Source organism: Amphiprion ocellaris, chromosome 16 (assembly GCF_022539595.1).
Source record: "Amphiprion ocellaris isolate individual 3 ecotype Okinawa chromosome 16, ASM2253959v1, whole genome shotgun sequence".
Lineage (NCBI taxonomy): Eukaryota > Metazoa > Chordata > Actinopteri > Pomacentridae > Amphiprion > Amphiprion ocellaris.
In genome coordinates, this window is record NC_072781.1 from 23,200,852 (window position 1) to 23,214,421 (window position 13,570).

General features: G+C 40.6%; 1 protein-coding gene across 2 annotated transcripts; it reads right to left on the reverse strand.

The window, feature by feature from the left end:
• Window positions 1-3,077: 3,077 nt before the first annotated feature.
• ccnj (cyclin J) lies at window positions 3,078-13,261 on the reverse strand. 2 transcript variants are annotated; one of them, XM_023276676.3, is made up of 6 exons: window positions 13,119-13,261; window positions 12,802-12,893; window positions 7,455-7,665; window positions 7,071-7,370; window positions 4,413-4,572; window positions 3,078-4,123 (listed from the first exon to the last, which is right to left on the reverse strand). In XM_023276676.3, the coding sequence occupies exons 2-6, from the start codon at window positions 12,868-12,870 to the stop codon at window positions 3,760-3,762; spliced, it is 1,104 nt and encodes a 367-aa protein (XP_023132444.1). In that variant the 5' UTR covers window positions 12,871-12,893; window positions 13,119-13,261; the 3' UTR covers window positions 3,078-3,759. The 2 variants fall into 2 exon arrangements, with proteins under 2 accessions (XP_023132444.1, XP_054874323.1); XM_055018348.1 differs by having other exon boundaries at window positions 7,071-7,665.
• Between the last annotated feature and the right edge of the window lie 309 nt (window positions 13,262-13,570).

The following is a 13,570-nucleotide window of genomic DNA, read 5'->3' on the forward strand; positions in this document are numbered from 1 at the left end:
ACTCAACTCATGCTGCCACGGGCTGAGTCCCCCAGCCTTGCTCATTGTGGTTTTCATTGCTTCTCCTTGACCATGCACTAAGTCCCTTTGTGATGTGAAAACACTGACGAAAGGCGTTTAAGTTAGTTGCGACTCATTCTACTAACTGGATGCAGGAGGATATATGCCAAAAAATAAAATAAAGCAGAGCAGGAAAACTTGCTGGATAGCATCTCAGTCCACCTACCGCTTTGGCGAATGTATATACACAAACTGGGAGAGGAATAGCGAATCAGAAGCAGCCAGAAGACTCTTCATCACTAGGTTCGCCAGTCGGCCTCCTCCTCCACAGGAAGCCCTCTGCAGCGTACTGCCTCATATCGGAAAAGCTATTTTAGTAGTCCTGCCACATCAAGACTCAGCAGTGCATTAGAGGTTTACGTGGAAGTGTCGTTCCCTTCAGGCTCGACCACATTGTTTTATAACAGGAATTTAAGATAATTTGGGCTTCTTTAGACCCCTAGATGTTTACTTTAAGGAACTGCTGTGTTTCCAGCCTCAAAGGTGAATATAGACAAGGTTGGAGTGAAAAAAGAACATTGATTTAGAGTTCCTGTGAAGGAGGAGAGAGTGGTTTTGTGTTCTCCCATCTAAAGATGTTGTATTCTTCTGATGCCAATGAGAAGGAAAGCATGTGGTCCACAGTTTCAACATATAAGAACAAATGTTTTCCATCTCCCTCCCAAATTTTATACACCAAATCTATTTTATCTTAAAGAAAACTATTCTGATTGTTATTAAACTACAAAAAAGAGACAATAAAAGCAAATGTTTTAAATCAGGGAGAACAGAGGCTTGAATTGAAATAGAGCAAAACACAAACTTTAAAATTCAGGAATGGCTGCTGTGTTTATGATATTTCTTATTCCAGTGTCCGACATCGCAAGGAAAATTTTACAGGACACATGCAGGAAAACAAAAGAGATGTGAAGCCAAGAAGGTGAAAAACATCAACAGAAATGTGGCTCATACTGCCCTCTGCAGACTGTGGATTGTCTTGTCATCTCAAACATACTGTTGCTTACAGGCTGTACAGAACATGTATTGTAGAGAGTGTCAGTGATAAACTGCTCATAGGTGTGCTTCAGGATCCAACAACAGCTAACTGAGCTTGAGGATCATGAAGATGGAGTGTGACACAACTGAATTAGCAGCTCCTCATTCACTGTGTTTGATCCCACAAAGCACAAAGAGTGATCACCAAATGTTGCTCACACTCAACAGAGAGTGAATGTTATTGTGACAAATTAAAATAAAGGAACGGAACAGAGAAATAGAATGAATACAAATGTATTCATTCTATCATTCAATCTCCCTTTCAGCTGTCATCCAGGATGCACTGCCTTGACTGTTTTGGTGATTTTATATCTTTAACAGCCAACAGTATAAAAATAGCAGGAGACTGGAGGAAGCAGACACACACCATTTACTACTTCACAGTTCTGATGTCTTCTGCTTTCTTCTACAATGCAGAAAATTGTTAAAAAACAAAACAAAAACCTTGAATGACAAGATGTGTCCAAGGTTTTGCCTGCAGAGCAGTTGGTTTGTTATGTTAATGCATTATTGTAATCCCCATCAACTACATCATGCTGCTCTAATGATAAACCCTTAATATAATGTAGTTCATTTTGCTCCTGGGTTAACAATCAATACATAGGTGTAAGTTTTGGGGAAAAGGCAGGGGATGCATCCCATCAATACTTGGACCAGATGTACTAGTCCCCCACAATAAAAATAAGGAGAAAGCAAAGGGTGTACATTTAAAACTAGAAAACACTCAGAGAACACAGTACTCCAAGGCTGTTCATTCCTCCATATGGCATTGTCAAAAATGCAGCATTTGTTTATTAGTTACTGATGATCAGAAATCACGGAAACATAGAATGTGGCCATTCAATATAGATGTACTCAGAAAATGACCTTGCGCTGAGCACAAGCATGTGTTATGCATGTCTACTTTATGTACAGATACCGAATCGGTCACCTAATATGTAGCGGGCAGCGGGAATTGATGAAACTCAGAAACACCCCCACAATTTAATCAATTGTTTCTTGTATCATTTCTGACAGATAAGTCCACAGCGGTGGATTTGTAGTAGGATCGCAATCATGAGATCGTCAGCAGGCAGCTGACGTAGTGTTCACTTGTAGTCATAGTTACACTGACGGTGTTCCGCTATCTTGCAATGATACAGAAATCTTCAACAAAATCCGAGGATCCAGACTATAAGCCGCATCACTGCCAAAATCTAATCACTTGGTCCTTATGTCATTTCTGACCTTCCCTGATAATTTCATCTAAATCCGTTGGTCCATTTTTGAGTAATGTTGTTAACAGACAGACAGACAGACAAACCAATGCCAATCGTGACAACGCCGTGTTCCTTGGTCTTTCTAACTTCCAAAATATGAACTATGAGCTCATACAAGCACTGAATCTCCTCCTCTTACGCTGTGAGCCTGTACAGGCAGGGTGATAACGGAAGGTCAAAGCAGGAGGAGGTCTGGCATTTAGGTTTTTTTTTTCTCAAAACCTCTCATAACTGGGTAAGTTGTGAGCCACTAGGAAAATTTTTCAAATTTACTTTTAGAAGTTTTGTTTGTTTGTTTTCCAGTATTAGGTACAGGTTTAAGTGTCATTCTTTAAAAGATTTGATCAAAATTTGAATCAGTTAAGGCCAAAAAAGTGTTGCGTTCTGGTTTCAGCCAGCTTCAGCAACATAGCTGAGATGTACAGGATTCATAAAAATCGTCCCAAAACACGTTTTATATATTTCAATGTGCAAAACGTTTTGAACATGAGCAGAAACATTGCTGAGGGAACTATTATAATCCAAGAGTTTATAAATGTATTAAAATGACATAAAAATATGCTACATGCACATTTGAAGAAGTCACTTCCCAAAAAATAAAACCCAAAAGAGGACAGAAGAGTATGTCATCCATGTTAACTCAGCAAGGATGGTAATAAATGAGAAAAAAGAAGATCTACAGAAGAATAAAAAGGAGAACAAATTTTAAGGTGACTAGAATGATAGTTTAACACAGGTTTGAATTTTATTTAAAATTATCATCATAGAAGTGGACAGCACTGACGGAAATCCTGTGTACAGAAGAGCAAAAGTTTTCTTGGGACATGGTGTCATCTATAGGAATAAATTCTTTCCTTTCTTTACAAATGACATTAGTCCAAAATTTAAAAAAGGAAAACAAAAATAGGAAAAAGAACATCTACACAAACTCTTATCTCAATCACAAACTGACAAAATCCCTTTTTGTTACTGCCCTTTTAACTTAGCATACTAATAGTCATAATGGCTACAGGCACAAGGTATTTGTGCATTCAATACTTCTGATATACTTTGGCTTAAATAAATACAAGAATTTTGGTCTGTAGCTAAATTATGCAGTAACATTAGTGGATACAGAGGTGCAAACTGTGCCTCAAGCACCTCACAACAACATTCATACCTGATATTTCAAACATCTTGAAAAAAAAATCCTCATGCAGGCTCTACACAGAAAATTACAGCAGAGTAGGCATATTGCACATTGCGTACACCTTATGGTTCAAAGTGCTCCACCAATCTCATCAAGACTCTTCAAATTAAAAACATGTTTTTTTTTTTCCTTCAGAGTGTTTTCTTACATTCAGGAGAAACAGATCACTATATCTTTTCTCATCCTGCCCAAAAATGACTAAATCTTGAAAAACCATCATCTGTCAAAGCATGGAGCAGTGCAGGAGTAGTGCATGCTGACCTGGTAAGCCCTGTTGGGAATGTTAGACTTTGGATCCAGTGAGGCAGAGATGGTTTGGGTGCTGCCGAGCTGGGAGCCGTTGGGAGCTTGCAGGCTGGTGGTGGAGTGGTTGAGGTAGGAGGCAGGCCTATGGTTGGGTGCCAGAGCTGACTGTGGGGCTTGCTGGGGATACTGCACGCTGGGCTGGTGCAGGTACTGAGCCACAGTGGCTGCCTGGCCTGAACTGTGGAACACTGTCTGGCCCTGCTGCTGCTGCTGCTGCTGGCTGGGCTGCTGGCACTTTTGCTTGTTGGCCTCTTTGACATCACTGTCATGTGCACTGAGGAAAAAAACGAGACAAAGAGTTGCACTGTTGATGAGTGAAAAGAGTCATTTCTGTAAGATGAGCACTGACATGCATGTATAGTGTGAAATGTAAAGGCTACCGTCTGCCTGTATTGTCACTGTGGGCCTATTGTCCTTGTGTAGTGTGTCATTGTGAGCTGTCAGTATCTATCTTAATCACTGTCACCAAAATAAACTCCTGTATTTAATTTTCCCTTGTGACAACAGTCATTTTTATTAACTGTCATGTATCCGAGTCCATGTCATCAGAGCTAGATACGCACACAAGCAGTTTCTCTGCACACGGGACTAGGTTCTCCCATGTGTAGCCGGTGAGGCACTGCAGTCGGGGTGGCCACGTAGGGGACAGGTGGAGGATGAGGCGCGAAGAAGCCACACATGCAGCTGCCACCAGTGAGGGTGTGAAACACAAAAACACATGATCTAAGGGAAGAAAGAAAACAGTAGTCCCAGAAATTAACATAGCATATTGTAATATAGTTTCTAAACGAAACAGCGTTTTACAGTAACTATAAAGCAGAGCTAAGACAAACTGCAGTACCTGCCCCTTGGCTGTACAGTCACTGCTTTGTGGCCGTTTACTGTCTGGTCAAGTTATCATTATTTATGTTATAACGTTTTAAACAACACCCAGTGAGCCAAAGTACTTTCCAGTACAGAAATAAAATTGGCATTGCAAATTCACCCAACAAGTTTAAATATTAAGGTTAAGATTATACAATGTTATATATAAGGCAAATCAGTCCGAGAACTTAAATATTAAGGTTAAAAACTTGCAATATAAATGTATTATAACAATATTCTAACAAATTACAAGACTAAATATTGCTTGTCACACCGCAGGAATTTTACTGCGTTCGGTAATTTGACAGCTCTCTCAGCCAAAACAACAGTGCTACACCAAGAGAAAGCTAGCTATTGACACAGCCAACCCTTGCTAGCTTTAGCTCAAGCTAAAACCAAACTCATACTACCATACCTGCATTTTAAAAGTATCAGTTTTGATGAACCAACATATTAGTAATGTTATATTTTTTTATTCCATTCACCTTAAAGAGCTTGTACCAACTGCCTCAGTGAAATAAAAACATGGATGCAAAATAACTTTTACAACTGAACTATGACAAATCAGACATAATAATCATCGGCCCCAAATCCCTCACAAAAAACACCGACAGCTTCTCCCTGACCATCGATAACGCCACTCTGTCCCCATCACCTCACATCCGTAATCTGGGACTCATTCTTGACAGCAACTTCACCTTCCAACAACACATCAACCAGATTACCCAGACCGCCTTCTTTCACCTCAAAAACATCGTACGCCTCCACAATTCACTCTCCTTCTCTGCTGCTGAAATCCTCATCCACGCATTCATCGCATCCCGAATTTATTACTGCAACAGCATTCTTCATGGTTCATCTTCAAAAGTCCTCAATAAACTTCAGTATATCCAGAACTCTGCTGCCCACCTTGTCACCCATTTCTGCTCCCGTCAACACATCACCTCTGTCCTCCAAAACCTCCACTGGCTCCCCATCCCACAACGCATTCAGTTCAAAGCCCTCCTGCTGACTCACAAAGCCCTCCATAGCCAAGCCCCCCCATACCTCAGAGACCTCTTCCACCGCCACACTCCCTCCTGCAGCCTTCGTTCTTCTACTGCAAACCTTCTCTCCCCCTCACTAAGAACCAAGCACCAAACCTGGGGGGACAGAGCATTCTCCATATCTGCCCCCACACTCTGGAACTCCCTGCCACAACACATCCAGGACTGCACAGACCTGACCACTTTCAAATCACTCCTCAAAACCCACCTGTTCAGAACTGCTTTTAATACATAATACAAACTTATTTTTATGATGTATTTGTTTTATGATGCTCCTCTATTTTTAATGTTTGATGATTTTATATGTAAAGTTTCTTTGAGTGTTTTGAAAAGCGCTATACAAGTAAAATGTATTATTATTATTAGCCAATTGTACAGAACAAGAATTTAGCTTAACTGTAGCTAATGCATCCTAGCCTAGCAGAGTAGCTATAACTCTTTGTGTGGAATTCATGAGATTTCACATGGCTAACCTACCTTTAAATGTGTTAAATTTGTTTTATTATATCAATATAAATATTTGGAGAAGGCAGGCAGACAGAAAAAATAAGTAAATTTTACTGCTATTAACTAATAATCAAATAAAACTTCTTTTTGAAGAGTACTGTTAAACTGGACAAAAAAAAGTTCAAAGAACACATTTTGTCGGCAGACGCTGCACTTACAGTGATCCTTTTAGAAACTTGCAGTGAAGTTCTGGCTAACTTTACGGAAATGTTAATGGCAGGTTTGCTGGAATTTGAAGCTTGCTGCAAATTCATATTTCATGTAAGTTTAATAGAATCTAGATTTGTTTTCTTGGTACTTTAACAGTGGCATAGAATTTTGTACTGTCGGTCAACTGTACAGGTTTCTTTTTTGGATTTCCTTCAAGTGCTCTGGCAAATTCCCACAATCTAAAGATATGCATAGTAGATTAAATGGTGATTCTGAATTGACCATAGGTGTGAATGTCAGCATGACTGGTGTCCATACAGTGGTAGCTGGGGCAGGGCAGAGCCTCCTGCAAACCTCTGAAAGATAAGAGGGTATAGCTAATGCACTGGATGGTTTTCCATTGTGTCCATACTTAGCAGATACTAAATAGTAAATGACTCGGGTCAGACTGGATAAGGGACAAATAAACCTTATTGGAATGTCGTTGCCAGAAACCTAATTTTTTTGTAATAGTGAACCATTACAAATTCTCAAATCAAGGACATTTCATCTAATTTCAACTTAGTGAAACTGAATTTTTCTCCCATTTTGGACTCTCAGGGTCACACACCTGTCAGGGAAAACAGTCCAGATACCTTATAAAATGCAATGTACCTTGCAAGGAAACCTCCAGGAAGTAATCAGCATATTTGGCCATGTATACTTTAGTCTTCTCCAGGCAGGTCATAGGCCAACCGTCATGCAGATCCCCCTCATGGACGGCAATAGACAGGTAGTATTCAATGAAATGAGCAGCTGTGGGGAGGTACAGGTTCCACTGGAAAGTTTCCAGCAGGAGCAGCTCCATGTGCAGTAAACCCTGCTTGGTCAGGACCAGGTTCATGGAGCTCATGCAGCCCAGGCTGTTCAAGGTTTCCAGCTTTGGCACCCGGTCTTCCCGTTCCTCAAATTTACCTATAAAGAAGAATAATTGGACCTGTGACACCAGCATACAGATGAAACAGTCAGATGTTGGAATCTCAGCTGCAGGACACTTACTGGCCAGAAGAAGACATGAGAGAGAGACCATGTGGAGCTGCTGCAGCGTGACATCATAGCGGTCCATGAAGAGGTCCAGCAGGTAGACGGCCAGGTGTCTGGCTGCAGGACACAGTCTGAAGCGGTTGCTGATGATGGCTATGAGGTCTGCAAAATATCTTCTCAAGTTGAGCTGAGGGGACTGGCCTTTGTAGGAAGGCAACTTGAGCTCCTGTTAGACAGTAGATTGTATTTGAGATATCAAGAACACATCATTGATCATCATTATGATATTTTGTTTATCACTGACAGTATGATGTGTACATGAGCAATAGTTACTCTGTTGGAAATGCAATGTGAAGTAGGGCAAAATAACTTAAATATGACATGCAACAAGTTTTTTTTCTGCTCAGTATATTAAAAAAAGTCCTTGGTTCTATTTTCCGTGACTAATTTGCAAGAAAAATTTGTCTGACAAAATAGTTGACTCTGACTTAAGGCTTCTTGAACACAATGGAATTTTTGAAAGGTAAAAATATTTTTATTAGTTTTGTGGTTGTTATAAACTTGAAGGTTAAAATAAAAGCTATTAATATATAAAGACATTTACTTCTGCTATTTGCCCAAGTCCCCCCACAACAAGTGAGCGTCCTAGCTTAAAAATAAGAATTTGAGAAGAAAGCTACACGTGACAAATTGGCATTTTCCTATGATTTGTGTGTACTTTTCAACTTGAAATAATCCAATCAATGCTTTTTAAAAAATTAGACATAAAGCGAGATGCCTAGCGTATTCAGCCACCTAAAGTCATTTACTACTTCAAGCAAAAGGACAAAATACGATACAGGTTTAGGAATATTCTCCTTCAGAAACATCAATTTAAACAAAGGAGTTTTCTTTTTATAATCTTGTGTTAACAAATGCGTTGGGCAGAAAGATCTGCAATCCAGTGGGCCTGAGGTAGGGATCACTTTAACATTTGCTCAAAGCATATTCACATTCTTTAGTGGAAAAAAGTAAGCTATGAATGTTTTGGGGTTTTTTCTATTTAAACTCTTCCAGGACAATTTATCTAGGTGTGTGTGTAAATTCTAATTTTTTTAAAAATCAAGAATAACATATAAAACCACAATTATATATAATATAGCAGGGCTTGGAAGAGTTCACCCTTCCCCCAAAAAAACAATCTGGGGAGGAGGAGGGGTAGGGCTTTATTGAGGGTAAAAAAAAAAGCATCAAGTCATTAAGTAGACAAGCTGTCTCTTTTTTGGTTTTGGATTGTTGATGTTGCTATGGGGATACCAATGACGGAAAACCAAAAATGAATAGAGAAAGGGGGGATGGGAAGGGGGTTAAACCTCAAGCTCTCTAAATGGACTGAAGTGGTTGTCTTCTACCCTGCTTGTTTCCTCTCAACCCAGGTGCTATGTATCACCTAAATAACCCATAGTTATCCAACTCAAACTGTGACTGACAGTGCAGAACAGACAGTGGCTTCTTCCTGAAAGGGACAAAAACAGCAGCAGCTTGTAGGTTTTCAGTGCAAAACAGTCTATTTAGGATTGTGCGAAAAGCAGGCGTAATACAGTCATGATGAAACCAGGTTTGCAGTAGCCTGTGCTAAAACACAAGGCGCACTGTGGGGACATGTGAGACTTTGGTTAATTTGCTGAAAAGGGGCACAATGTAGGATTTTTAACTTTATTTACAACACATGGAGATTGTTGACATGCAGGCTCTACGTGTCAACGAGATAAGTGAGGAACAGGAGACAAACACCGAAAAGAAAGATTTGGTTGCAGAAAGGAACAATAATTACATAGAAATACACAGCCTGTCCAAAAAAAAGTCACCACTTGAATTTAACTAAGCAAATAGGTCAGAGTCTTCCATTAGTTCATCACTGCAGTGATGAATATATTTCAGCTGGCAACAACTTATTTAACCCCAGCTGATGCAGTGAGGAGCTTCTCATTTCTTAAACAACCATGCTGGAAGACAAATCCGGTGCTCATAAAAAGGATGTTAATCTGTCTCGGAAGGGTCAAATTATTGGCCTGCATCAAGCAAAGAAAACAACTAAGAAGATTTCCGGGAACTACTACAATCGAGTTAAGAACTGTCCAATGCATCATTAAAACTTGAAGGATACTGGTGAACCATCATCTTCGAGGAAGAAATGTGGTCGGAACAAACTCCTACATGATCGTAGGAAATCAACAGGTGAATTCATGGCTATGTTTAATAGTGAAAGTAAGAGCATTTCCACACACACAATGTGAAGGGAACTCAAAAGACTGGGACTATACAGCTGCGTAGCCTTAAGAAAACCACTGTTCAGTGAGGCTAATTAGAAAAAAAGGCTTAAATTTGCTATGTAGCATAAAGATTGGACTCTGGACCATGAATACAATACAGTACAATACAATACAATGACTTTATTCATCCCCGAAGGGAAATTCAATTGTCTGGTCTCATCTGTTTACTTTTGAATTAAATAGTCTGATTGCTGATGGCAAGAACGATTTTCTGAATCTTTCAGTCCTGCAGCACAGGGATAGGAGCCGTCCACCACTGATGTTTTGTTGGTCACTGAGGGAGATATGAAGTGGATGATCCAGGTTTGTCAGAATGGCCTCCATCTTTCTAAGTGCATGTCTCTCCACCTCATCTTCCAATGAGTTCAGTCTGATTCCAACCACAGAGACAGCTTTTTTAATCAGTTTGTTCAGATGCCTTGCATCCTTGTTTTTTATACTGCCTCCCCAGCAGACTGCAGCATAAAACAGGACACTTGCTGCCACAGACTGATGAAACATCTGCAGCATCTTACTGCAGATGTCTAATGATCGAAGCCTTCTGAGGCAAAAAAGTCAGCTCTGGCCCTATTTGTAGATGATGTCTACATTTTTAGACCAGTCCAACTTATTATCAAGGTGGACACCTAAATATTTATACGATGTCACCACCTCGATGTCTACGCCACAAGTGTTCACTGGCTGAAAAGGGGATTTGGATCTGTGGAAATCTATGAACATTTCCTTTGTCTTTGAGGTGTTGAGTAGCAGGCAGTTTTTGTGACTCCAGTCACTGAAGGCACTTATCAGATCCCTGTATTCAGCTTCATGTCCATTTCTGATACATGCCATGATAGCGGTGTCATCAGAGTATTTCTGAATGTGGCAGGACTCAGTGCTGTATTTGAAGTCTGATGTATACAGTGTGAACAGGAATGGAGCCAGGACTGTTCCTTGTGGAGCCCCAGTACTGCTCATTAATGTCCCAGAAACACAGTTCCCCAGCCTGACAAACTGTGGCCTTCCTGTCAGGTAATCTATGAGCCAAGAAACACAGGAAGGATCCACTCCCATCTCTGTGAGCTTGTCTTTGAGTATGGTGGGTTGGATGGAGTTGAATGCATTTGAAAAAAATCAAAGAACATGATTCTCACATAAACTCCAGGTTCCTCCAGATGAGACAGGGGACGGTGAAGCATGAAGAGGATGGCATCATCCACTCCAATGTGTTCTTTGTATGCAAACTGTAGGGAATCGAGTTTGTCTTTGACCTCAAGTCTCAGTAGGCCCAGAATCAGCCGCTCCAGAGCTTTCATGTTGTGTGAGGTAAGGACAATAGGTCTGTAGTCATTTAGTTCAGCCAGACATTTGATTTTTGGTACCGGTACAATACAGGATGTTTTCCATAGAGCAGGCACCTGCCCAGCTGTAGACTCAGGTTGAAGATCCTGTGGAGAGGTTGACACAGTTGTGCAGCACAGTCTTTAAGCAGCCTTGGACACACACCATCTGGACCAGCTGCCTTCCCAGAGCAAAGTCTCCCAAGCTCCAACATCACCCCTGTCTCTGTGACAGAGAAGGGTACAGATGCTAGAATGGAAGTGGCTGCAGCTGTGGAGACGTGTAGGAGATGGAGGAGGAGAAGAAGGAGCTATAGTGGAGATTTCCATATGCTGAGGAGAAGAAGGAGGAGCAGCAGTGGAAGTAGGTGTGTCCACAGTGTCAAATCTGTTGAAGAACAGGTCGAGTTCATCAGCTCTTTCCACATCACCAACTATTGGCTCCCTTTTCTTTTTATTGTTGTGTCCACAGATGGTACTGATTCCTCTCCACACATCACGAATGTTGCTGCGTTGAAAATTCCTCTCTATCTTTTTTTTTGTACTCTAGCTTTGCCATCTTCAGTCTCCTCTTCAACTCATGTTGTACTTCTTTGAGTCGATGAAAGATGAAAGATGAAAGATGAAAGAAGGTCATGTGGTCTGATGAGTCCAGATTTACCCTGTTCCAAAGTGATGGATGCATCAGGGTAAGAAGAGTAGAGGATGAAGTGATGCACTCATCATGGCTAGTGCCTACAAGCCTGTGGGGGTTAGAGTTATGATCTGGGGTTGGTCAGGTTCAGCAACATTATGTTCCCAAAGAATGAGGTCACCTGACTACCTGAATATACTGAATGACGAAGTCTTTCCATCAATGGAGTTTTTCTTCCCTGATGGCATGTGCATGTTCCCAGATGATGATGCCAGGATTCATGGTGCTAACATTGTGAATGACGGGTTCAGGGAGCATGAGACGTCATTTTCACACATGGATTGGCCTCCACAGTCCTGACCTCAGTCCCACTGAGAATCTTTGAGATGTGGTGGAGAAGACTTTGCAAAGTGGTCCGACTCTCCCATCATTAATACCAGATCTTGATAGAAAATGAATGCAACTCTGGACAGAAAAAAATGCTGTGACATTGCAGAAGCTTATCGAAATGATGCCACAGTGAATGTGTGTCGTTCTCAGAGCTAAAGGTGGTCCAATGAAATATAAGAGTGTGCGACTTCTTTTTGGACAAGCAGTGTATCAGCTACAGAAACAATAAAACGACCAGCTAAAAAGGTTATACTAACATGTTGTGGGACACACACTCCATGCATAATAATTATAATTTAAAATATTATGTTAAATAAAAAAAATTCCCACAATTACAAGTGACATCACTGAAAAATTATACCAAAAAAAAAAATGAGGTTTATATTTAATTTTAACTGTTTTATTTGAGATTCAATTTGGTCATCAGGGGGGTGGGACAGGGAAAAATATCATGTTAAGGGGAACTCAGAACTTATTTGGTACTTTAAAAAATAATTTCAAACATTCTTTTCTCCTAGTGTTTTTTTTTTTTAAGATTTGGTCTCAGAACAAGTACATTTACATAACAACTGCATGCTTTAGCATTTCGTACATAGATTATTTGAAATTTGACGTAAAATGTCCTCCAACTGACACTTCAAAGCAACTTTTTCCATGGTTGCTCCTTCTGGTCTATTTTAGCTCGGAATTTATGGTGTCCCACTCACTTTGAATCGCAGCGCCTGGTATATATCTGCAGCAAGTTGTCCTTTCCACCATTGGTCCTCCAGCTCCATTTAACACAATGCTTTGGAAACCTCTGAAAGGCAAAACACGGGAACACAATCAGCCAGCTAATACTTGGTGGTGAAGATGTGTTGCACATGGGTGGGAAAAAAGTTCATCCCTGACACACAATGACTCAGACTCGCAGCCACGGAGCTGCTCCCTGGTCAGAAGCGGGCACCGGGAGGAACCCCGGTGATTTTCTGAGGAGGGAACGTCAAATAAAGGTTGTGTTTGTGTGTTAAGAGCGGGCACTCACCCACTGAGCACATGTAGTGAATATTACGGGCAGCTTCACTGAAGTAAACTTCAACTCAAACTAACAGGACACGCTTTGCTGCCACTCATTGTTGTAGTCAGAGTGAGGCTCCGCAGCACGAGCTCAGCAAACACTGCTGCTGCGTTCAAGGGCTGTCCGGAACTTCGACAGAACAACCAACATTAAATGAACCCGAGAAACACGAAAAATGATGTTTAGCGGCGGACAAGCACAAAAAACTACACTAAACCAGATTTGACCGCCTCCTTCTGCTTATTTAACACGTCTTGTCATTTAAAAAACAAAAACAAACACAAAAACAAAACAATTTAATTTTACGTTCAGAAGTTATCAAACATGCCAGAGCGTATTTATTAAAATGGACATGAATAAGTGCGAATTATTGGTGGGATATTGTAATATTGTTTATACCCAGAAATTTTCACGTCAGG